At 39.8% G+C, this 27929-nt stretch overlaps 1 protein-coding gene across 1 annotated transcript; it reads right to left on the minus strand.

Moving 5' to 3' along the window:
- Nucleotides 1-112: 112 nt before the first annotated feature.
- rdh1 (retinol dehydrogenase 1) lies at nt 113-27649 on the minus strand. Its single transcript, XM_028791571.2, has 5 exons — nt 27303-27649; nt 6273-6603; nt 3535-3793; nt 1795-1958; nt 113-828 (listed from the first exon to the last, which is right to left on the minus strand). Exons 1-5 carry the CDS (start codon nt 27303-27305, stop codon nt 569-571), a joined length of 1017 nt encoding a protein of 338 aa, XP_028647404.1. The 5' UTR covers nt 27306-27649; the 3' UTR covers nt 113-568.
- Between the last annotated feature and the right edge of the window lie 280 nt (nt 27650-27929).

Here is a 27929-nt window from a genome sequence, read left to right on the forward strand (position 1 = left end):
TTTAAGTAATAAATGAACTGCAGAAATGGATTCCTTGGGTCCAAAAACACTGGAAAAATACCCCCAGAAGACCACGATCACTTCAGAATAGTGCACAAAAATTGCTTTAGAGAAGAATCGTAACAAAGCACAGTGGGAAAACACAACACCCGGCTATGGCTAGCGCTAGTGCTTTATAACTATCAGAAAACAGCCATAATTAGCAGGACACCTCAGTAATTAGTTCTAATTTTAAGTTCCACAACCAAATCCCAGTTCTTAAAAGAATAGATGATGAAAATAAAAAATTAAGGAAACTAAATAAAGGGAAAAAAGGTAGGATACGGCCGGTGCTCCAGTCAAACCATCTCAGATATGTATGTTTGTACAATGTATTCATTTCAAACTCCGCCGTGACGTGAATTTAAAGGTAAAAGTGCACAGCTTTTTTCTGGAATATTCTTATGGATGCCTGTACTTTTTGAACATGCCAAAGCGCAAAGTCCACTCAACCCCTTTCATTTCCTATTCAGCATGTCTGATTCATACAATGCTATCACTTCATGACTTTCCCAATCTTCTTTTACTATCAGCGGGGCTCCTGCTGCTGTGAGTGACGCGTTGCTGTCACTCCTGACTCAGCCGGGTCTGGCAGTAATCCTCTAATCACTCGATCCGTTAGGGCTGTGGGCAGGTATGAAAGAGGAAGCCAGAGGAGCTTTGCATCCCATCCTGCACCGTAGCGTGTCCGCGGGTACTTGGCTGTCAAGGCGTGCTGCATGCAATCTGTGACGTGTGATGTCTTCGAACTTAACAGTAGGTTCATTGACGTGTTCTGGGCTTTTAAATCTGGAGGGGATGGGAAAAAGGAAAACATAGTTACAGTAAGTATGACATCTGGTGAGATTTTAAACATGTAGTCAAAGGTTCAGTGATAGAATTATTGAATTTCATGACTTGTTAGTGTTTTAACTCTACCATGTCAGTTCATCTTAAATCATAGATTTTTATTTTTGTATCATCTAAGTGATTTGAAGCCTAAAATGGATGAGTAATTTACAGTTCTTCACTTTCTCTTCAGTTTTTTCTGAGTACTTAATTCAATCAAGTAATTGGGTTGGAACAAAAAACCTGAGTCAAATGACTCAAAAAATATGGTGGAGATAGTTGTATGCGACTCTCTCATAAATGCTCTCCCCAACATTTTCATCTGACTGGTCCACAGGCTCTCCTGGGACACCATGGGCCGCATCACACACGTGTGCCTGGATGACAACTTCAGGGCTTCACAACTTATAATTCTACCCTGAGCCAAGGTTTGGCACTCTTTTGTAATACTTCTGCTCTCCTTCCTTCTGCAGATGCAAAAAACCAATAACTTGCTGGTACATGATATCATTTCAAGCTTCTGGAGCTCCTGGACCCGGCCCTTCTGCCTCACTGACTTCATAACTGGCACTTCCACCATCTCTCTCCAGTCTAAGGATAGACTAGCATCTATGAAGAGGTTTCTCTCACTACACGTTAAATTGTGGTTATTATTTTGTTATATAATATAATGTACAGGGTTTCCCTGTGGATACTCCAAACCTTCATCTTTGTTCTTTGTTTCATTTACAACATATATGTTTTACAATATATACAGTATCTCCCTTTTTAAAATTCTTACCAATTTCAGCAGTTGCTTTGTAAGAGGTACAATACAATCGTTCTTAGTATATTTTGTTATATGGATAAATGATTTGGGTAATTCTGCCAATAATCACACTGAAGGATTAATCACAGCTGTCCTGTCAAAGTGAATCCCACACTTACATCTGTCAATGTAGTCCGTCCCGTAGGAGCTTTTAATCTCAGGCGTCAGGGCACTCCAAAGTCTTCGCAGCTCTTTCTCAATTGGCTGTACATTTGTGATTTGAGTCTTGAAGAAGCCAGGTTCTATAATACTGACTTTGATGTCAAAGTGTTTCATGTCCTTCCTGAGAAAACAACATCCAGTTCAGAAGTAGCACTATGTAGAATGGTGGTCATCTCACCTCGTTAAACTAATGGGAGATGGGGATGAGGATCTGGACTGGGCTAAGCTGTGAGTGGCATCATCCATGTTGGGAGATAAGTGCATTGGAAAACACTTTACATGATATACTGTAGATAGATAGATAGATAGATAGATAGATAGATAGATAGATAGATAGATAGATAGATAGATAGATAGATAGATAGATAGATAGATAGATAGATAGATAGATAGATAGATAGATAGATAGATAGATAGATAGATAGGAAAGGCATTGTACTATATAATAGACAGACAGATAGATAAATTTCATTACAACACAAGAAAGGGATACAAACTAGATTTTTTTCACTGTGTTTTAAAAATGATGTCTTCAAGGTGGTGGCCATCATTAGCGATACACTTTTTGAGACGATTTCTGAACACTCGCATGACTTGTTCAGCCATTTCAAGGGGAATGTGGCGATTTTGTGGCAAATAGCATCCTTGAGGGCTTCAAGGTTTTGAGGTCTATGTGTGTATACCTTTGACTTGAGATATGCCCCACATGAAGAAATCACATGGAGTGAGATCAAGCAAACAAAAAGGCATCCTGTTGCTCCATCCTGTTGAAACCAGGCATCCACCACATCCATTTCTTCCAATTGGAGCTGCAAAAATTTCTCTAGCATTTCAATGTAACGTTGTGACATGACGGTGACCATTGCTTCCCCCTCCACAAAAAAGTAAGGACCTACAATGCCAAATTCTTCAACGGTGCACCAACCTGTGATATTCTCACTGTGCAGGGGTCTCTGATAAAGTTCACGAGACTTAGCTTCAGCCCAATAGCTAAAGTTTTTCTTTTTTATGCAACCATTCAAATGAAAATGTGCATCATCGCTGCACATGACAATTGCATCTCGATAAACGGTTTGCAGAATGTTCACGCACAACTCTCTTACTGTTACTACACTAACATCATTTTTTATGGATGGGAATTAAATTAAAATCCTCCTCAGAAATGCCTAAGGCAACATGTTTGCGCGCCGAATGTCTAGGAGACTGCAAAATTGATGCCTTTCCAGTTTGGATGTTTTCAGGCATTTGTACAGTCCAAGGACGGCCTGGAGATTTTCTGTTCAATGTTGAACCCATCTGTCTAAATTTTGCCACCCACTAAAGAATTGTTTTCTGATTTGGGACGTCACTGTTAGAAGGAATTCTGAAGTGCGTTTGGAAGGCGCGTTGCATATTGATGATGGATTCATTGTTTTTGATGAACACTTTGACAGAGAAAGTATGGTGCGCACTGAACCAAGGCATGTTGCCGACTGAAAACTGCAAGGGATTGCCTATCATAATAGATAGATAGATAGATAGATAGATAGATAGATAGATAGATAGATAGATAGATAGATAGATAGATAGATAGATAGATAGATAGATAGATAGATAGATAGATAGATAGATAGATAGATAGATAGATAGATAGATAGATAGATAGATAGATAGATAGATAGATAGATAGATAGATAGATAGATAGATACATACATACCTTAGAGTATCGGAGAAGGACTCCACACCAAATTTCGATATGCAGTACCCACCACCCCCAAAGGCAAGTCGGCCCATGATACTAGACACGTTCACAATCCTGCCTCTGGCTTTCTTTACAAGTGGAAGGAATTTCAAAGTGACCTCAATGGTTCCCAGAAGATTAACGTCAATAACTTTGCGGAAGCTTTCTATCTGAATCCAGTCTGTAGGAGGAAGTGCTAGTAGTATACCAGCATTGTTGACGAGGCCCCATAGACCTAAAAAAAGAAATCAGACACCATGCTGAACACATTTATGTTTGTGGCAAACCTAGAGGCAGATCTGTATCACCTTCTTAACAGACTCAGTTTTAAAAGTTAAAAGTTAAGCAGATGCATCTGATAAATATTGATGCTCAGACTAGAATGGAAACAAAGGAAGTCCAATACCCAGTTGCACAGTGAAGAGCTAAGAATGAAGAGTGGCCAGTGGGTCAGCACCTGAGTATATGGTGACACCAGTGAAGTTCTTATACTCATTCTCTCAAATTTAAGGTTTGCCAGTGAACAGCATTTGGTGGTATCAAGTTTCAATCCGGATTCTGTTTCTATGTGGTTGGTGGAATGGGCTGCCCACCACGATCTGTTCTACTGACTCCCTCAATATATTTAAGAAGCGATTGAATACCCATCCTTTCTGTGAATATCTGTCAAACTGATGAAGAAAAAAAACTGCTTTGCAATATTTCATATTCTTGGTTGATTTGTTTAAGTTTAATTGCTTTATTGATTGTAATCTATGATTGTAAATGGATAAGTTATTACATCTTGTGGCAATCAACTTTAGTTACCCGTCCTATTACACTTGCTGAACAAACAGTCCCAGGTCTAATGGACTCTTTGGATGAAATTGTCAGCAAAGCAAATAAATGTAAACTAGCCGACCCGCAGCGTAGCATACGCCGCATAATTATTTATTGATGGGTGAACACTTCCTGAAAGACACAGTTGTCCAAATGGGGTGGGTTTGAGGATACGACTGTGAGTGAATGAAAAGATGGAACTCTGGAGAGCAACATACAATTGTCCGTGACTGAAAACTGTTTTTGGCAGATACAGGCATATCTTTTTGAAAGTTTGGCCCTGTGCCTTATTAATTGTCATTGCAAAGGCCAATCTAACAGGAAATTGTCTGCGTGTACAAATAAAAGGCAAATTTGAATCTGATGGGGTCAGGGAAATCCAAGGAATAAGGACAGTTTGTGAGGTAGCAGCTGTGATAGTTTTACACTCCAGTGCATTGCGGTGAATGCTGGTAACAGTCAGTCTAGTGCCATTACAGAGACTTCTTGCTGGCATGAGGTTTCTGAGAAGCATGATGACTGAACCAATTTTAATTTTGAGTTTATGCGGAGGCATGCCAGTGAGAGTAAGACTGCTAAGAAATTCTTCGGGGAATGAAGGACGTTCTCAGAAGTGAATGGTGATAATAGCTGGAAGTATTTGGGACATCGCCACAATCTCTGCCTCGCCACCATAAACTCTGGAAGTATTCATGTAGTCAGCGTATTGTTGAGCAGACTGTATGACTATGCTTCCATGACTAACAACAACGGACAGCACGTCGCCGAAGTTATCGCAATGTTGGCAAACAAAGGTTACAGCCATGTTGCGAAGTTCGTCAGCAACAGTTTCGTTGATGACATTTTTCCAGAAATATCCGACTGATAGAAAGAAACAGTTACCTGATGCAGGAATTTGTATAACCATGAAAGAAGAGTTGTTTCCATGAAATACATGTGAAGCGTTGGCCATGTTAGGAAAATGAACAGTCACCGTGGCTCAGAGGTGCATGTGGACTGTAGCACAGAGCAAAGCGACTCAGGAAGTGTCTGGTGAGGAGTTGGTGGCGGGCACGTGAGCAGGCAGCGTGCATGCCTCGAGAGCGACGGTGGACGCGGGAGGAGGGTTACAGTTGGCGGGTGGGGCTCTGTCATGCGTACCCCATGCTCACTGCCTGCTCATGCCTCGAGAGCGAGGATGGACGCAGGAGGAGGGTTAGAGTTGGCGGGCGGGTCTCTGTGGTGCGTATCCCATGATGCGGGAGGAGGGTTAGAGTTGGTGGGAGGGGCTCTGTCGTGCGTACCCCATGGTCGGGCAACTTGGTCAATTATATATATAGATTGTGAGGGTACAATTTTAGAATTACCTTAGTTAGGATACTCACAAAGTAACTAACTAATACTGCAGGATCTTTTTTTTTTGGCTTCCCCACTTCTGTACCTAAGTTCTGCAGGCCATTCCTTCAACCTCCTGCTTGTTTTTTGGCTCAGCTATGGGACCTTCTCTGAACAGGTGTATGTGTGTGCGCCTTTCCTAAACAGTGCAATCAATTTAATTGAAAACACCTGGAATCCAAACAAGGTGTAGAAACATCTCAAAGAGCAACAATACAATGGATTTCACCTGAGCCAAATGTTAAATGTCATAGCAGAGGGAATGAATACTTGCATCAATGTGAGATTTCAGTTTTTCATTTGTAATAAATTAGTTAAAATTTCTAAAATCTTGTTTTTGCTTTGTCATTGCTTGATGTAGGAAAACATAAATTTAAATGATTTTAGCAAAAGGTTGCAGCATAACAAACTGTGAAAAAAGTGAAGGGGTCTGAACACTTTCTAAAGACACTGTACATCAGAGACAGCCATGGGATGCCTTCCAGTTCTAACTGAGTTCACACCAATAGTCTTTAGCTCACCTTCTTCCCCAACCTCTGCCTTCACAAACACCACTGCTTCATCGATGCTTTTGCCGTCCACCACATTCAGAAGTACCGTCTTCAGCCTGGGGGTGGCAGAAGTCTTCAACTCAGCTGCCCCTTTCTCAGTCAGACATGCAGCAATTACACGGAATCCTTGGCGGTCCAACTGTTTTGCTAGTTGATTCCCAAAGCCTGAATCGCATCCTGTGATGAAGACGTATTTCTGGTCAATGTCGCTGATTTTCAGGCTGTCTCTTACAAACCAGACAAGTGCAGTCAGGAGAGCACAGGCAGCCAGGGCCAAACACGGTGGGTCTAAAAGACAAGACTGCAAGAGCAAACATTAGAAAGGACTTCAGTTTGTGAGCCAAAGAAGAGGCAAACATCTCTAACCCTAACCCTACCCCTAACCCCTTAATCCTATGTGCATTCTAAGTGGCAATAAAGAGAGGAGGAGTATAGTGCAGTATTTATGGTTCAACAGCAGGGGGCCCTTCTCCCTGTTTATATTTTAAGCCATCAGATGCTTCTATCTTAGCAGAGTTCTATTCCATGGTGGACTCACCCCTTAGTCTTGTCCTAATAAATGTAATGCTCAGCTGTCTCTCATTTGATACCAGGCAATCTAAGGAGGCCATGCGTCAGAAATGATTAACAGCCTTTTGCACTTCCTTTGGTGCAAGCCCCTAATGACAGTTATGTTGTCAAAACAACATGTGAATTCCTCCACAACATGCAGATTTTTTGGCACATCAGAATGCATATTAGTAAATGACAGGTAACATTATCCAGAATTTGAACAATTATCAGTTATATTTGTTGTTGTGATCAAAACAGATTATGTTGCTTCTCAATTATTAGTTTTACACTTAAGAAATTGTCAGAATTCTCTCATAGTGTAAGTCGTCATGTGCACAATTGCCCATCCAATTGTCAAAATATGTCAGTCCTATATTTCATAAATGGCAGTGACATGGGATTATTGTAATGTCTCCTATCTGTCGGGCAGACTGCAGTTTGTGAGTTTCAAGGACTGTGTGTCTGATATGGACGTGAGCAACACTGGAGCACCACAAGGAATAGTCCTGTCTCCTGTTCTCTGCACTCAGTACACCTCCAACTATAAATATAACACTAGGTCATGTCACCAGCAGTAATTTTCAGATGATTCTGCACTTATGGGGTGTATTGATAAGGGACAAAGGAGAAGAGTCAGGTGAAGATCTTTGTTTCTTGGTGCAGAATGAATAGTCTGTAACTTAACATCAGCAAAACCAAGGAACTGGTTATTGACGTAAGAAAGAAATATGTCTGACTTGACATTACTAGGCCCATTGAGGCAGAAGTGTGTCAATAAACGCTACAGGGGCTCCTTTATACCAACAGAAATACGCCTGCATAATTTTTTTTTGTCATGTTAAGAAATTACTCAAATATTTTGATATTCTTCAGTTATTTATTGGGACGCAAAGGCTGAAATTGGAACTGTTTCTGTCGCCTGGACGTTTGACCACTCTAGTTAATTATAGTGACACTGAAATAATGAAGCACTATAATGTGTGGCTAATGGAGCTGTGAGCTTGGTTTAGTGTAAGGTAAATAACATTGACTAAATGTTTATTTGTTCTGTGCAGAATGGCGCATGCTTCAGGGTACTTCATTTATATGTTGATAACCCTTTGATTCATTGCATTCATTTTATACTTTTTACGGTTAATAAGATAATTTAATTTACCTGTTAAAACACTGGAAAGAGAAAAATGCCAAACTGGACTTGCTGATAGGAGATCTGCAATTCCTGCACATGCACAATCAGCAAGTGACAGTGACTTTATACCCAAGGGAATTTTTTCATTAACTTATATTGGGGATCTGTTTGTCGTTGTCAGCAGCTATTAGGGGTAAAAATGTGGAAAATGAACAAAGTGAAATCAAAACAGTAAACTAGTGCATAGTTGAAGTCATACGGAATTATTTCTTTGTTTTAAGATGGCAAAGTTTGCCGATTTGCAATCGCGTTTCAACTGAAGTTTTTCAAATTTCAAAACTGTGTGCAGTACAATCTGTTCAAGATATCTCAACAAAAACTGGCCTGTCTGAACAAATTTCCCTGAAGAATAAGTGCCACATTTCAACAGAACCGGTCCATGGGGGGCCGTGTTGTTTTATGTGGATAGACAGACAGACAAACAGACAGACATGGCTATCACAATAGGTGCTTCACACATTTTAAGCAAACGCACCTATAAGCACACATGCATATGCAGTATGTAAAGCAAGATCTTAACTGACTCATAACAGTGCAATACAATACAAATTGATAATAAAGTTCACACAGCAGTGTGGGCAGCACAGTGGCGCAGTGGTTGTGCTGCTGCCTCGCAGTAAGGAGACCTGGGTGCGCTTCCCGGGTCCTCCCTGCATGGAGTTTGCATGTTCTCCCCGTGTCTGCGTGGGTTTCCTTTGGGTGCTCCGGTTTTCTCCCACAGTCCAAAGACATGCAGGTTAGGTGCATTGATGGTCCTAAATTGTCCCTGGTGTGTGCTTGGTATGTGTGTCCTGCAATGGGCTGGCGCCATGCCCGGGATTTATTCCTGCCTTGCGCCCTGTGTTAGCTGGGATTGGCTCCAGCAGACCCCCTGGACTCTGTGTTAGGATATAGTGGGTTGGAAAATGACTGACTGACTGACTGACACAGCAGTGTATACACATCAAAAACAAAATATCCAAATAGAACAAAATGGCAATTTTGCACTCTGGCAACAAAACATTAGAATTTACGTACTGTAAAATAAAGAGGCTGCTATGTACAATGGTTCTACTTTACTGGACTCCTGTCACTCAGTGTCTGTCAGGCCACATATTTTCGTCAGCAGTACAACTTAGGTACTCCTTTGCAACATGGGAAAAAATATTCTTGAATGTCGCTCCCATCCAAAACAAACGTCTGCATTTATGTCCTCACAGGCTGCAGCCATTGCACCTAGCAAGAATTTTAGTTCATGAGGGTGTATAGTCATAAACGTTCCATCACCAGGCAGAGAAAAACTCCCTCAATTGGATTCAAGAATGGAGAATTCAGTGGTATGATTTTCTTTTTTGTTGAAAGCTTCATTTTTTCATCTGTAGGCATAGAACTGATGTGACTGGCCAAAAAGATCCAATTTTGTCTCATCTGTGTGAAGGACATTCTACAAGAAGCATGGTGGCTTGTCAATATGCATTTTAAGCAAATTCCAGTCTGGCTTTTTCATGTTTTCCTCTCAACAGTACAGTCCACCCGAATGTACTGCCATTGAGCCAGCTGTCACTCAAAAAGCAAAGAATGGTGGGATCAGACACTGATGGACCCTGACCTTGGAGTTCAGCTTGCATCTCTTTGAAAGTCATCCTTGGCTTTTTGTCTATCATTCTCACTATCCTTCTGACCATTCTGGAGTTGATTTTCCTCTTACAACCATGGCTACAGTTCCATGGACATCCATCCATCCATCCATTATCCAACCCACTATATCCTAACTACAGGGTCACGGGGGTCTGCTGGAGCTAATCCCAGCCAACACAGGGCGCAAGGCAGGAACAAACCCCAGTAGGGCGCCAGCCCACCCCAGGGTGCTCACACACACACATCAAGCACGCACTCGGGACAATTTAGAATCACCAATGCACCTAACCTGCATGTCTTTGGACTGTGGGAGGAAACCAGAGCACCTGGAGGAAACCCACGCAGACACGGGGAGAACATGCAAATTCCACGCAGGGAGGACCCGGGAAGCGCACCCGGGTCTCCTAACTGCGAGGCAGCAGCGCTACCCACTGCGCCACCGTGCCGTCTCCATGGACGTTAAACTTCTTAATGATATTTGCAGCTGCTGTCACAGGAATATCAAGGTGCTTGGAGATGGTCTTCTAGTCGTTGTGTTTGTCTTTAATATGCCTGTCTATCAGTTTCTTTCTGATCTCCTCAGACAACTCTTTCCTTTGCGTTCTCTGGTCCATTTTGAGCGTGGGACACACAATGATACCAAACAGCAGAGTGACAAGTTTTTCCCATTTAAATAGGCTTAATGACTGCATGATTGGAGAAATGTGCTATATGAATTCAAGAAAACAGCTCACTCACATCCATTTAATTAGGATCTTTTCTAAGTGGTGCCAACAAATGTGTCCAGGACGTTTTTGGATATCTTTCTAGATTAAGCAATATTTGATCTTTTGACACACTTGTTTGCTTTACTCAATGACATTTCAAAGGCATGCAGGTATACAGGGGATAATGGCTTTTTATTTCATCACCTTCCAGGAGGCGTATAGCAATTTTTCAATAAGCTGTAAGGATACCAACAAATTTGTCCACCACCATATTCTTCACTCATTATGGATGTTTGTTGAATTCTTTTGAATGGATAGCTTACAGAATTTTCACTTACAATTACAAATTTGATGGAAAGATTAATTCACTGAGAACCCCCATAATCTATGTTGGACAACAAGACTTAAGCAACTGACAATTAAGCCATATAAAAACACTTGTACAATATCACTTGCATACATGTTCTGAAACATGCAATTTGTATAAAAGAATGAGTAAAGACATTCTGTTGTATTTGAATAACTGAGTGGATTAGAGGTTTCGTGAAATGTTACGCAAACATTATTTGTCGTTTGAGACATGAATTGATAAAACAGTTGTAACAGATATAGTATGAGAGACATTCAATGTGAATGGAAAAATAAACAGCAAGGCTGTTTGGAATTAAAAGATAAGGAACACATTTCCAGAGTCCATACGGAAAAAACATCAAAATATTTTGACCACCATAGTTCTACACAATATAAAAGGAACTTGAAATTAAAAATTTCAAGGAAATTGAATTTTATAGTATATGTTAAGAACCTTGGCTGAAAAATTTGCTTTTACAGGTCGTTCAACTAATGTTAACCCAACAGACCCAGGAGGCGTGCTAACAGATAGGAGTTGTGGGTGGTGACATTTCAGGCTGCATTACAGAGGAACAGGGCAGAGCAATAGTCATGTGCAGTAGCTGGAAAGTGGCATAGTGTTGGGGCATCCATAAAAGAATATTGACGGACAGAAAGGGCACCCAAGACCATCTATGACAAAACACACCCTTGCTAATTCGCTACTACGGGCGGAGTGGTGGCTCTGAGGCTAAGGATCTGCGCTGGTATCCCGAAGGTTGCCGGTTCGAATCCCCGTCACTGCCAAAAGAGATCCTACTCTGTTGGGCCCTTGAGCAAGGCCCTTAACCTGTAATTGCTCCAGGGGCGCTGTACAATGGCTGACCCTGTGCTCTGACCCCAAGGGGTATGCGAAAAACTAACAAACACTGTTGTAAGTCGCTCTGGATAAAAGCGTCTGCTAAATGATGTAAAATGTAAAAAAATGTAAAATGTACTACTGGAGAAACATCAATACTACCATATGCCAGGTTTGAAAGGAGATCTGATCCCAGAGTATTATCATCACAATTGTAGGGCAATACAACCTGACAGGTCAGCAGGACAGAAAACACCAATCCCACTAAAAATACACCACCAGAGTCCAAGAGAGGAATGAAATCCTGCCTGGCCATTGGTACAGGGTGAGATGCCCGATTGCCAGTAAAGAAGGAGCATCATCTCCTATAGGTGAGGAGATGCCACAGCTGCCCATGTCTCATATTGGTAGAAGACATAATGAACAACTTTTTAGAAATCAAACAAGTCAAACCTAATGACTTGTTTGAAGCCTGTAGAGGAGTCAGAAGGTTCAAGAGGGAGGGCACCATCATGATGTTGGTTCTTGTCAGCAGCAGCCAGTTTCCTACTAGTTTGCCTCTATTGCATTGTAGAGGTCATAACCGCTGTGATTCACCACGTTTATAGTGATATGTTAATTACGGATTGCACGTCAACCCCAAACTGCCTTCGGACCCCTTCCAGCAGAGCTGAAAGATTACATCAATTTATAAAATTGTATTATGCAAAAATGACTCAGAGAAACGGTGCAGAGAAAAATATAATTAATGACTTGTGTGCATATCACACAAACACCCCAGACATGTGCCGATTCTGAAACTGCCCACCCTTCTTCCACCGCATACAGTATACAAATAACATAAAAATCATTGACCCAAAATATTCCACAACGCCCACTCAGTTTAGTTTCTTTATAAGATAAAATATCTCCAAAATATTTAAATTCTTCAGACATGCCATCCCAGAATAAAAGATTATTAATTGCTCACTCTGGTCTCGATCCTTTCAACTGTCCAGTCCACTTCCTTCAGTGTATCGGGATTTCTTCGAGGTGGCCACCAACAAAGTGTATAGGATTTTGGTGCTCCACAAGAAACAATCTCTTTCCTGGCTTCAGGTAGGTCGTACTTTTCCCCTCAGCCATAAAGCTCGGTCTGCTTTTCTTCTTCCTTTCCTGCCCTTCCGCACTCTTTTTCTTTATAGTATATCTGTGTCTGTTTACATGGCACCCTCCCAGAAAATCATGACAACAGACCCATACCTCGCAAAGGTCCTCCCTATTTTCATATCTCCAACCCGCCCATCTTAAGCCTTACACTGTACTGTAGATGTGCTCTGATGGAGACAGGGTTCAAATAGAGAGACAAAAGACAAAACCAGCAAATAAATGTATGTGGCAGTGCTACAGCATGGAGATGACTGTGGTAATGTAATGCTAATGGAAAGGCACTATATAAAATAAAGGTTGACCTCATGGAGCTTACATTCCCTTCCTTCCTATTGATTTCTTTCTGGCTGCTCTGTGGCCCCCTAAAGCTCTGTTCCAGTTTTCCAGCTTTCCAGATCTCCGGATGTTTCATTATTCTATTTTAGGTGGTAAGAGCTTGAAGCTGTGACGAGTGGCATGAACTCCGACTGGCTTTTTGTGCTTTGTTTTGGTTTTTTTCAAGTCAGTCCTGGTGGCCGGTTGACACCCCTTTTGACTGGTCAATAGCAGCTATTTGGCACTTTACAAAAAGGAAGCCTTTTCTCCTTAAATGAGGCTTTCACATCACTATACTCTATGTCCTTTGTGTCCCAGTGCCCAATGGACAGTATGCCCTGCAGAGGCTGTGAGAGGCACAACGTGAAGAAAGAGGGAAGAGGGAATGTATGAGGCCCCCTGAAAAAAAAAAGGAGTGAGTGCCTGGAAGTGCACCAAAAGGAAATGGGGAAAGTGGGGGCAAGAATAAAATAAAATGCAAGTTCACTGTTACCCGCCACCCTGCCAGGCAGAGGTCCTGAGAGCGAACTGTGTGCTGTCAGCCACAGTGCACTGATGTGCCAAGTATGAGTAACACTCTGGCAAAATGGGAGCCCCTCATCTCAAGGGTCTTCAATAAAACTTTTTATGGGCATACGAATTTTAACATCTCCCTGATATTTTTATATGGTATAGATTACAGTTATCAAACTCTGGGGTTTTGTTCTCTGCATTTCATTCAAGAAATGTTTCTTTTTATTCACCATGAAAGTGGGGAGGAGGTTGTCACAGTTGGTATTGCCACTGCACATCTCCAAACACCCAGGTTTGATTCAGTTTGCATGTTCTCCCAGACTACTTCTTAACTGGCATCCCATGAAAAGTGTATCCTGTGAGAGCATGGCATCCCCAATGCGACTGTTCCCAGTTTTGTGCCCAGTGCTGTCAGAAGAGGCTCCAGCTCCCCGGCTTAGATAATAAAATTGAAAATTGGACAGCAGAAGTGCTTTTTTCTTCTAAGGATCCCATATTCACAATTCTTGGTTCTACCTTTCAGTTCTTTATATTTCAATTTATGACCAAAATATCCACGGATAAACATTTTCTCCATTAGCCCCTCCTTAGTCAGTGGCATAGTGCAGAATTAAAAGGCCTCCCCACAAAAAAAAAAATAGAACCAAGATGTACCATTTCCATATTTAGCATTGTCACACATTTAAAATTGTATGGATGCTGTTATTGAAATATAAAAGCTCTTGTCTGAAAAAGTGCAAGTCCCGTGTCCTGAGGAGCGCAAGTTGTTTCAAGATGGCCGACTGTGTGCTACAGCGTGTTGATGAAGAACTGAAATCCCTAGAGATGCAGATCCAACAACGTCTTGATAGATGAAAAGATCTCAGGGGATAAAATGCTCACCTAATCAAAACATTACATCATTCAGGAGCGAATCAGCTAGATCTACATCCACTCATACCCTGGGCCAAGTCAGCTTTCCACCAGTTTCTGCTCAAGAGGGTAACAACGGAATCTGGTAACATTGACAATGCAAGCAGGGGCTCCAGCCCAGGTCACCTCCATTTTCTCCAGCTTTCATCACCACTCACAACTGGTTCTAACCTCTGTGCTCCTCCACTATGCCTGCAGATAGTGGTGATTTGGTTGCTATGGGAGACTCCATTGGGCATCACCTGAAATTACAGTTACCCAACCATGAAGATTTTGTGTCTTTTTGGTGCATGGGTCAAAGATGTGGAAGAAGAGTCCTGATAGTCCTTGAGAAGCACAAGAGCAGCACAATTGCAATTCACGCTGGTGGACTTTGAATCCCTCAATCTGCCTACGACGGAGAGGATACCAGCTGCGAGAATCATTGTGTCAGGTCCACTTTCCATTGCTGTGAAACCAATAGTCAACTCCTGGCCCTAAACACCTGGATGAGGGCCCTCTCTGAGAAGCAAAACATTGGCTTTCATTGACAATTAGGATCTCTTCTGTGAGAGACCGCTTTTCTATTGATGTGGTAGTCTTCATCTGAAGAGGTTTGGTATTTGGGTCCTCCCCAATAGCATCTCAAAGGTAATCTGTCTTTCTTGACTACAGAGTTTTATTCGTAATTCGTAAGCTTGATCCATTAGGCTTAAAAGTCAAGACAGAGGTAAAGAATTTAGGGGAAACTATTGACTCTGACCTGGATTTTAAATCACATCTTAATCAGATCACTAGGACAGCATTTTTATAGCAAAATTTATGATCCCTTATAACTTTGCAAGATTCTGAAAAATTAGTTCATGCTTTTGTTTTAATCGGCTAGATTACTGTAACACACACCTCTCAGGACTACCCAAAAAGGACATCAATCGATGGCAACGAGCTGCCAAAATCTTAACAAGGAATAGAAAATCCGAGCACATCACACCAGTCTTGATGTCACTACATTGGTTACCTACATTTTACATTTAAAATACTGCTTATGGTTTACAAAGCCTTAAATAATCTTGCTCCATCTTATATTTTGGAATGCCTGTCACCTTACACTCCAAATCGTAACCTCGGATCTTTAAATGAATGTCTGCTTAGAATTCCAAGAGCTAAACTTAAAAGAAGTGGTGAGGCGGCCTTCAGCTGTTATACACCTAGAATCTGGAATAGCTTACCGATAGAAATTCACCAGGCTAATATGGTGGAGCACTTTAAAAAGCTGCTAAAAATCCATTAATTTAACATGGTATTCTCATAGCTTCATTTTAATGTAACCCTTATATTCTGTATATGCATTCAATTATCAATTTTTTTCATGGCTCCAAAATCCGTACTAACCCCTACTTTCTTTAATGTTCTTTTACTCGTTTTCTGTGGTGGCCATCTGCGCCACCACCACCTGATCAAAGCACCATGCAGTCCCTACACTGATGGACGGAAGGCCAGAGGTCCACATGACCATCATCGTCTAAGTCTTCCATGTGAAGCCTGAAAACCATGAGGACTGATTGAGATCATTTATGTTAGATAGAATGCCTAGTGGGGGCCAGGCGGTCTCATGGCCTTGGAACCCCTGCAGATTTTGTTTTTTTCTCTAGACCTCTGGAGTTTTCTATTGTTTTTTTCTGTCCTCCCTGGCCATCGGACCTCACTTTATCCATCCATCCATCCATCCATCCATCCATCCATCCATCCATCCATCCATCCATCCATCCATCCATCCATCCATCCATTATCCAACCCGCTGAATCCAAACACAGGGTCACGGGGGTCTGCTGGAGTCAATCCCAGCCAACACAGGGCACAATGCAGGAACCAATCCCGAGCAGGGTGCCAACCCACTGCAGGACACACACAAACACCAAGCACACGCTAGGGCCAATTTAGAATTGCCAATCCACCTAACCTGCATGTCTTTGGACTGTGGGAGGAAACCCACGCAGACACGGGGAGAACATGCAAACTCCACGCAGGGAGGACCCGGGAAACGAAACCAGGTTTCCTAATTGCGAGGCAGCAGTGCTACCACTGTGCCACCGTGCCGCCCACCTCACTTTATTCTATGTTAATTAGTACTGCCTAATTTTATTGATATATTTTTTTCTTTTTTCTTTATACATCTTGTAAAGCACTTTGAGCTACATCATTTGTATGAAAACATGCTATAGAAATAAATCTTGTTGTAATGTCAACCATAAACTTATCTTAGGGTGAGAAAATTCTGCATTGGCTCAACCTTTAGTTGTGCATTATATCAAAACTATACTAATGGATCATAGCTTAATTAAAAAGTCCAGACAGAGAGTTAAGTATGAATAAATTAGTTACCGTTTCAGGCTGCCCTAACACTCTGATTCAGACCTTAAATGTGGCTTTACTAAATATTCAAGTGCTAACAAGTAAGCTTTATACATTGACAATTGAATTAGTGTTAGGAAAATAGACTGGCTATCCCCGAGTGAAACATGGCTCAACAGCAAAAGTGTTAATTGAATTAGCACCTCCATATTATAATTTTATTCATTTGGTTCACCAAGGTAAGAAAGGCGGCAGTGTAATGAGTATTTTCTCAAGCACATTAAACTGTAAAGATTCAGGTTTTGGCACTTTGCATCTTTTAAGTGAAAGTTATTCAAAGAGTGTTGCAGTCTCTCGTATTGACCATTTAAAGACCTCCAAAATATAAAGCGTCCTTTATCAAGGAATTTTCAGATTTAGTATCTACAACAATAACCAATTATGACAGATTCCTAATTGTAGGCGATTTCAATTATTATACGGACATTCAGTGTGACTCTAAAGCAAGAGAATTTATAAACTTACTGCACTCTTTAGATCTTTACCAGCACGTCAGGGAGGACACACGCTGGACTTAGTAATTTAAAAAGGACTAAAATTTGACATGAGGCAGGTCGTGGATATTGATATCAAAAAACATTTCTGCATTTTATTTAATGCATAAATATTGATAACTACAACTAAAGAGAAAAGTATTGTTAAAATCATTATTTTGATGCATGAGCAGCCTCTTATTTTGCAAATACTCATATTAATTTGCTTAATATTAATCAGTCCATATTTAGTACTTGCCCTAATACAGCCAACAATTTAACCAGTAAGGCGGAAAAGTAGAATATTAAGGTGAGAGCTGCAGCTGACATACTGGCCCCTGAAAAATTGTTAAGAAATCCTCCAGCAATAAAATATCTTGGAAGGCTCATGGAATGTCTGAACTAAAGAAAAAATAACAGAAGAGCTTCCCAGACCGTCTAAAGGCGGCAGCTGTTAAATCCCCATCTCAAGAACAATAATCTCAACTCCTCTGTCTTTGACAACTTTAGACCTTCTTGTAACCTCCTTCTTTTAAGTAAAATTGTACAAAAAGCAGTTTTTAAGCAGTTAGATCCATCCATCCATTATCCAACCCGCTATATCCTAACTATAGGGTCACGGGGGTCCGCTGGAGCCAATCCCAGCCAACACAGGGTGCAAGACAGGAAGCAAACCCCGGGCAGGGCTCCAGCCCACCGCAGAGCAGTTAGATGATTACTCAAATACGCATTCTATTCTTGATAAGTTTCAGTCAAGTTTCAGAGCAAATCATCGTACAGAAACTGAACTGCTTAAAGTAGTAAACGACTGTTTTTGTTCTGTTACATTTGAGTGCACTATTTGACGTCATAGACCACAATATTCTTATATATCGTCTTATTAAATGGGTGGGCCTTTCTGGCAGTGCCTTAAATTGGTTTAAATCTCATTTTAGAGGTACAGAATTCTTTTTTTAGTTGTACGGATTATTGTTCAAGGATTCATTGAATTGTATTCAGCGTACAACAAGGATCTATTCTGAGCCCACTGCTGTTTTAATTTTACATGCTCCCATTAGGCCAGATTATATCAAAACACAAGGTGAACTAGCATAGCTATACAAATGACATGCAGCTTTACTTATATCTTGTCTTACTTTTCTGAAGCTATAAAAAGAAAAAATGGAACATTAAAACAATATAACAAACACAGGTCATTCACATTCCCTCTTTGACACACTAACACCGAGGACTTTCAACAAGCAAATTATTAGAACATTAGCTGTGCAAGCCTATGCTGTAAAAAGACTGGGGTCATAGAAACTATTGAAATCGTCAGAAAAAAAATTGAAATGTAGAGATGTCAGGTAATTGAAAGGAACTACTCTGGGCGTCTCTCCCCTAGGGGGACTGATTTTGACGATGTGCTCACATCGCTTGTGCATTAGCGGCGGGAGGAAAAGTAAAAGGGATACCATTTTGCAGATGTTAGAGACTAAGTGACTTTGTCTTTCTTCTGAGGTTTCGTTTTGCTGACATGCTGGCCTCACTTGTGTTATAAGCAGCTAAGCGAGTTTTGTTTAGTCGGAGGCGGAGCCCTTACCACCTCTCACTTTCAGGCCGGACAGACACACACACTTTCACGTGTAGACGTTTATATATAAGATTAGAACAATCTAGAGAAGAACAGGCCATTCAGCCCAACAAAGCTTGCCAGTTCTATCCACTTAATTGTTCCAAAATAACATTCTATTCACCTTCTTCTATCACGTAACATTCTGTTTGCCTTCTTAATGGCTCCTGAACATGGTCTGGCAGTTGATAGTGTCAGGTCCACTATGATTCCCAAGTCCTTTTGAGAAGGTGTACTTTCAATTTTCATACCTCCCATTGTGTATTCAAATCTAACATTTTTACCTCCTACACATAATACTTTGCATTTATTGATATTAAATTTCATCTGCTACAAATCTCCCTGTATGCTATTGAAGTCTGTAATGATTCAATGGATTCATAATTATCTCCCAATCTACCTAGCTTATAATCATCTGCAAAAATGATAAAATATATATATATATATATATATATATATTAAAAATAACACTGGCCCTAGCACTGACCCCTGAGAAACACCACTCCTGACATCATCCGAATTTGATAAGGATCCTCACACCATAGCCCTCTGCTTTCTGTGTCTGAGCAAATTTTGCATCCATCTACACACAACACCCTGAACTGTTACTTATTTTAGATTGATGCCCAACCTCTCATGTGGCACCTTATCAAATGCTTTCTGAAAGTCAAGAAAAATAATATCATATGCGCCACTCTGATCATATTCCTTTGGTGCTTCCTCATATAATTCCAGCAAGTTAGTACAATATGACCTCCCTTTTCTGACCCCATGGTGATTGTTCAGTAAAACTCCTGTTCTTGCCATGTGTTGCTCAATCTTACCCTTACTAAGTCTTTCCATTAATTTACCTGTGATGCATGTTAAGCTTACTGGCCTATAGTTGCCTGGATCTGCCCAATTACCCTTTTTATATAACAGGATAATATCTGCCATTTTCAAGTCCTTTCAAATTTCCCCAGTGCACAGTGACTTCCTAAAAATATTCGTCAAGGGTTTATATACATACTTGGTAACCCCTTTAAGCACTGGAGGATAAATATTATTTGGTCCTGGTGATATGTTTAATTTCAGTCTATTTAATCTGAGCAGCACTTCCCCCTCTACAATTTTCAAATCACTCAGTACATCTTTAGTAGCCCCTGTTACCGCTGAGAGATTATCTATTTCCTCATATGTTCACTGTCTGTAATTTCTAAATCCCCTTTACTATTCCTGATGCAATTCACCTCCTCCTTGATTGTTCTTTTACTACTAAAATACTGAAAGAATCTCTTTGGGTTGTTTCTTAGAGAGAAAGATGAGATTTTTGAAAATAACTTTTCCCAGATTTCTCTCCTGCTGCAGCTGCTAAATGCACTGCTTTCTACAACATTAAACAGCGCCTATATAGAGCTGAAATCAAATACAGTCTCTTGTACCTTGCCAAACTAAAAGTGGTTATTGAAGATTAGTTTTACATTTTTAATTCTCTGGACAGAACAGATAAAGAGAGAGATAATGAGAAGACTGATACTGACTTTCTTTTGAAACACACAATCATGAGTCACACCATTTTCTGGGAAGACAAAGAAGATTCTGCTTCGAGCTTGCATTTTGGACCATTCGTAAAGTGAAATTTGCCATAACTATATATTATATTATATTTTTTTTAACTTTATATTTTACTCCTTTTTTGTCAATCCCTTTCCTCTTTTTTAATTAAGCTGCAATTACTATATTGATATTTCTTTCATTAATTATATGCACATTTGGGCAACTTACGGCTACATCTTGGCTGATTGATTAGATAGATAGATAGATAGATAGATAGATAGATAGATAGATAGATAGATAGATAGATAGATAGATAGATAGATAGATAGATAGATAGATAGATAGATAGATAGATAGATTACTAAAATTTACTAAAAAGTAAACAGTTATTGTTTAAGCTTCAGTTATTATATTGAACTTTCTTTCATTATTATATGCACACCTTGGCTACCAAAAAGTAACAAGCTCTTGGAGAGAAAGAGACCAATGCTATTTCTATTTTATTCCCTTAAACCCCAATAACTGTTAGTGACAACATAGCAATACACTTCATTGCTGTATCCCTTGGCAATAATATGAAATATATGTCAAAGTTATCATATGTACAATGTACTACCTTAACCTAAGACTACAAAATGTCAACAAAAATTCAGAAGAAATATTTCCATGAGCTAATAGTGAATTTTGTGAGCTGGAATGTCAAGGGTCTCAATCATGAATTAAAGAGAAAGAAAGTACTCTTGCACTTAACAAGTCTAAATGCCAAGATAGTATTTTTACAGGAGACTCACTTATTAAGCAAGGACTGGTTTTAGTTACAAAGAGAGTGGTCTGGTCAAATTTTTTCACTCTAGCTATACAAAGAAAACCAGGGGTGTGGGAATCTTAATACACAGAACTAACACACTTGTAGTTTCAGATGCAATATCTGAATCTGAAGGGAGAGATGTAATTTTGACAGGCATCTAATGATATAATGCATGAACTTTTTTCCAAAATGTATTTGCATCTATCCCTAATTTGAACACTCACAAAATTATAATGGCCAAAGACTTTAATTATGTTCTGAATCCAGACCTGGATAGATCATCAGATACAATGGCGATAACATCTAATACTACAAAGATAATTACACAGTTGGTAATGGATCATAGCTTATCTGACCTATGGAGGTTCTTAAATCCTAACCTAAGAGCATGCTCCTTCTCACCCGTACATCATTGTTACTCAAGAATTTATTATTTCCTTATAGACATTCATTTTTTGTCCACTATCAAATCTTGTAAGTGTGACACTTTCGTTATCTCTGACCATGCCCCACTGATCATGGAGTTTAATTACTGTGTTGTAAATGCTCATCTCATAGCTGGCTACTTAACCCCCGCCATCATTAGCTGATGAGAACTGTACATAATTCACACCCAAGCAAATTGAAATTGAACATCCTCAGAGGTCTCAGCTGGTATACTCTGGGGAACTCTGAAGGCATTTTTAAGAGGACAGATTATTTAATAACTTTCTCACAAAAATAAACTGGAAAAATTCTACCTCAAACTTTTTGGCAAGCATTAATTACCATCATTCCCAAAAAGAACAAGGATCTACTACAATGTGCATCATACAGAACAATTTCTCTTTTGAATAACAATGTTAAGATACTCTCCAAAGTTCTAGCCAGGAGAATTGAGAAAGTGCTTCCTTCGGTAATATTACAAGACCAAACCGGATTTATTAAAGGCAGACACTTAACGTTTGTTTAATATAATATATTCACCCATTATGTCTAACATCCCAGAGATATTATTATCTTTAGATGCAGAAAAAGCATTTGATATGGTGGAATGGGACTACCTATTCACATTACATAAACTTGGGTTACAGCCCAAACATATGTGTATGGATCAAACTACTTTATACTAGTCCAGAAGCCTCAGTTCATATTAACAACATTATCTCCGATAACTTCAAACTAGAACATGGACCTCAACAAAGATCCCCCATATCACCTTTGCTCTTTGCAATAGTCATTGAACCATTGGCTGTATACTTTCGAAGCGCTTCAGAGATAAAGAGGAAAAATGTTTCTTACGCTCATTTCCACACTCACATCACGATGTATAAAAAATAAACTTGCTGTAAATCCATTGCGTATGCAAGTTTTCAACTTGGTTTTGCAATACTGGCAGCACCCAGTGTCAAAGCAGTGCTACTGTTCCTGTGTGGTTTCCCTTTATTTTTTAGATTCACGTCCCTGACGCGACTTAATCAAATACACTGAAATTTATTGCATATCATTTTTTAGTTTAAGGCATCTGATTGTAATCAACCTGTAACCACATAATGGTGGTTTAGTGTTGTCACTTTGAGTGCATCACTCAGAGTATTTTAACCCACTGTATCTGAGTATGGAATCACAGCTCTAAAGCAGCTGACCGGAAAGCTCTATGGCTTATTGTGTCGAGAGTGGAGAGAATTATTGGGATACAGCTTCTAGCACACGCTGCCTCAGCCATGGGCAAAGTCTATTTGAACTTCCTCCATTCAGCAAACACTTTAGAGCCTTTCCTGTAGGGACCTTGCGGTTCAGAAACATTTTCATCCCAAGAGCTATAAATGCAGTCAATCAGTCAATCAACTGTTCCTGGGAGAACTGTTTGTACTTATAAGTACAATTGCCTCACTGTAAACTTGCAGTACAGTTATAATATTGCACAACCTGAGCCACTTATGCTTTCATATTGTATATTCTTCATTGTTTTTTTATCATATTATTGTTTTTATTATTGTTGTTGTTTTTGTTGTTATTTTATCATTTTAAAAGAAAATAAGTTTATGGAGGAGTTGCATATTGAATCTCATTATACCATATAATAACAATAAAGGAATTTAATTCAGGGCGGCACGGTGGCGCAGTGGGTAGCGCTGCTGCCTCGCAGTTGGGTGATCTCGGGACCTGGGTTCACTTCCCGGGTCCTCCCTGCGTGGAGTTTGCATGTTCTCCCCGTGTCTGCGTGGGTTTCCTCCGGGTGCTCCGGTTTCCTCCCACAGTCCAAAGACATGCAGGTTAGGTGGATTGGCGATTCTAAATTGGCCCTAGTGTGTGGTGGGTGTGTTTGTGTGTGTCCTGTGGTGGGTTGGCACCCTGCCCAGGATTGTTTCCTGCCTTGTGCCCTGTGTTGGCTGGGATTGGCTCCAGCAGACCCCCGTGACCCTGTGTCGGATTCAGCGGGTTGGGGGATGGATGGGTGTAATTCAATTCAATATCCTCTTGGAGCTCTTGATGTCATTTTTAAGATGAAATGCAGTAAAGTATGTATATTACATTATACAGATACATTTTAACTTCATTTAAATAATGTATACTGTTAATAGTTAAATGTGTGGGAACGGTAGTGCAGCGGTAGTGATGAGTTGGCACCCTGTTCAGGGATCATTCCTGCCTCGCACAGTATGCTTGCTGAGACTGGCATGACCTTGGATGGAGAGATGGATGGAATAATTAAACATGTACTATGAAGATATTACAATGTTCTTTAAAAGTTTTGAAGAATCAGTGTTCTCACAGATGGCTTGACATTTATTACAGAGCTGATTGTGTTGCGATTGGTTACTTAGAAAAAAAAAAGGAAGGACAGGAATTGGGTGTTAGTACGTTTGAAAGAGACAGCACTGCTGCAATAAATTATTTCATCGAAATCTCTGGAAGGGGCGCCAGCTCACGTCTACCACTGTGCAACCGTGCCCCATGTTTTATACATGCTTTAATTCCTATCATCATTAAAATTATTTCAGGTATACATCTTAGTATTTAAATATTAATATTTAGTATGTTCAGAGAGGTGTAATATCATGAATGTAATTCTGTGTCCTGTTGGTGTAAGAGAAAGCCCGTTTAAGAAGCATATAGTGATTCACACACATAGAGTACATAGAAGAACACTTAGAATACGAAGCATTTAATAGGTTACTTTAGTTATGATGGGATTTGAGAAACTAGTAAATTAAAAAAAATTAAGATGAAGTTTATGACATTCTACTTTACTGTAATGACAAAATAAACTATGTGATTAAAATGGAAATTTTGAAATTAAAGTTGACATTTCAACCTTTTTTTCCCTTGTGTCCCTTTTTTTTCCTTTCTCTGTACCCTAATATGCTTCCATATGACACTCAGACAGTTTGTCTATGACTCGCCTTTTCACGGATACTTTTACATCTGACCACTTCTTTTTTATTTCGGCACTGTGCGACTTTATGAACTTGAACGTTCGAGTTTCTCTGCCACACTATGTCACTCGATCAACTTCCTTTTGTTGTTTATACCACTGTTTAAATCAACAAATAGTATGTTTTTCCTTGCCTCCACTTGTTATTCTCTGAAATTCTTCTGTTTTCCCTATGCTTTTGCCATTGTCTTTCCACAGAACTCTGAACTTAAGGGGCTATGTATATTGATTTGCATATTCAAAGAGGCATAATTCTGGGAGGAGTCGGGGTGGGGTGGCAGGCGCATGCATGTGCGTTACATTTCATGCTGACTGGGATTTAAGTAGCGGAAGAATGTGGAAGTTGGTATACACACCGATTTACGCATCTGGACTTTTTTGTGCATATGCTCTTTTCTGTTTTTGACCGTACGACATGTTTTAGTGTGAATTCTATCCACGGCGTTATATATGAGGCCCCTGGACATTGACACAAATTGATAAAATTTTGCAGTACTTCTTTTTATTCCCTACTCTGTTCCCCAGTTATTACAAACTACCATCATTACACTAAAAATCCAATTACTCTTCATTCTCTCAGAATATGGAACCAATGTAGGAAGCACAACCATTCATATATACATATACACTATTCGATATTTGGAAAATGTCCAGGATTAAAACACTTAAAGACTTGTACAGAGATAATGTCTTTGCAACCTACAAACAATTATGCTTCAGATACAACTTCTCATTAACACAATTCCTCCACTACTTTCAAGCTAGAAACTTTACTAAACAGAACTTGCCCAATTTTTGTCATCTTCTACTTTGTTCTATTCCAGAATTACTGATCACTCTTGAAGACTCAGATAGCATCTCTACCAATTTATAAAAATAATTTGAAGTCCTTCCTTTAAAAGACCCCAGAGTACATTGGGGAAAGGATTTGACACTCAATATTTCAGAAAAGCAGTGGAAGGCAGCCATGCACAGAATACATTCCACCTTCATATGTGCAAAGCATTCAGTCATTCAACTAAAAAACTTTTATCACACAAATTTATCTCATTTAAAATTGTCCAAAATGTTTCCAGGGCAAGATTCAACCTGTGGACATTGCAATCGAGCTCCAGCCTCACTGGGCCATATGTTCTGGGTGTGCACCAAATTAACATCATTTTAGACAAAAATCTTTGCATGCCTATCAGACAGTCTTGGTGTTACAACCACTCCTCACACATTAACAGATGTGTTTGGTGGACACACGGCCTTAAAGTGGAGATGGACAATAAAACTGTAATTTCCTTTACTACACTAGTAGCACATAGACTTGTCTTGCTCAACTGGAAGAATCACACCGACCAATCTTAAGTCAGTAGGTAACCAATGTTCTATACGACTTGAAATTAGAAAAAAACGAATTATGTTCAAAACTTTTTTAAAATATGTCAGGATCTAATCAATAACATTTTAGAATAAGCTTCCATTTCGGGGAAAAGGATGCCCTTCTTTTCTTACTCCTTTTATTGACTAGCTTAGGTTGATGGCTCCTGTATTTCTTTTGAATGGGGGTCGAATTTTGCTTTGATTAGTTAAATTTGACTTGACTGTATTGAATGTTATCTGTTTCTAATTTAAACCAATAAAAATATAAATATATTAAAAAGTTTTCTTTTATAGTCACTTTGGTGTATGTTCAGACCAAAGTGAGTGTGTATATTTATTTATTTACTTACTTACTTATTTATTACCTATTTATGTATTAATTAATTTAATTGAAGAGCTTCTGTAAGTTTGAAATTCCTTCCACTTGTAAAGAAAGCCAGAGGCAGGATAGTAAACGTGGCCAAAATCACGGGCCGACTTCGCTTTGGGAGTGGTGGGTACTGCATATTGAAATTTGGTGTGGGACTCCTTCTCCAATACTGTAAGGTATCTATCTACCTAACTATCTATTTGAAAATGTTGTCATGCAATGACTTGTTTAATAATTAATAGCCTTTTTATTTATTGATGTTTGAAACCATCTTAAATAGTGTTGGCAGGGTCACGACATCAAACTCAGCAAACAGTAGGCTACGTAATGGCAATGAGGCTGGCAACCATAAACAACATGGCTGTATCCACATGAAAACAATATAGAATGCCAGAACCCATACAATTAAACAAAATAAGTTAAAGAATAGGTAAAACCTGTTCAAAATTAATAGTAAAACCACAACAGAGGCGAGGGTGTAGCAAAGCAATCAGCAGCACATGAAACAGAAACTAAGCAAGCGGTTTATTAAAGTACACAGTCCAGAAAATTTTAAAAGAAGGAAGAGAAAGAAAGTCATTACAATTTGCAATATATGCCTCCTCTAATTTAACTAACTTTTAGCATCAAAAGTAGCCTCCTGGAGTCATTGCTTGCTTGCAGGAGCACACTCTGAATGTGACACCAGGTCATGGAGTGACACTCACATAACCTCCGACACTTCACAACTGCCTAAAGAAAGGCCACACAGACATATGGCCTGGGCACTGAACGCAGATCTTAGGAAATGTAAGGTTGATACTTCAAATGCTGCAGTATCTTGATAAACAAGGAAATACAAACAAAAAATAAAAATCAGAAGAAATGCTTAACACACCTACCATGTTGGTGATCCTGATTTCTTTTTCAAGTCCTTTCAGAAATGTTTCTTTTTAGGTTGAGGCTGAAGCAGGCAGACCAGATTTGCAAGCTAAAGTCCAAATCTCCTCTTTATTGAAAGTGTGCCAAGGCAGAATTCAGTCCAATGAATTGGTATACAGCATACTGGGCACTGTTGCACACACTGACTAATGGAATACTGTCACGAGTCAAAGAAAACGAAAAGTGGCCAGAGGCAGTCCTTTCGAGTCACTTGTCCCACTCCCAAGTAAACAGGGAAACACACAAGTTAAACTGCAAAATATAGGGAAAAAAACAACTCACGCACACACACACCCCCGACCTGGGAGGGTCTCATGACTGTATCAGCACAGCAGATTGCCTCAGGCACAGAAGCACTGGTATCATCTTATCACACTGGCTGCTGTAGCAAAGATCAACCATTGTCTCGTATGCATATCAGTGACCTTGGACTGTCATATGAGGGGCCCACAGAATTTTGTGCAGCTTTAAAAATGCCCGTTGAACTTGCCAAAGTGTAATGACTCACTATGGTGTCAGGAGTACTGCAGGTAATTTAAGGACTGACAAGAGGATTGAATCTGTAAATGGCAAACTTAGGTGGCTCT

Source organism: Erpetoichthys calabaricus, chromosome 8, assembly GCF_900747795.2.
Source record: "Erpetoichthys calabaricus chromosome 8, fErpCal1.3, whole genome shotgun sequence".
NCBI lineage: Eukaryota > Metazoa > Chordata > Cladistia > Polypteriformes > Polypteridae > Erpetoichthys > Erpetoichthys calabaricus.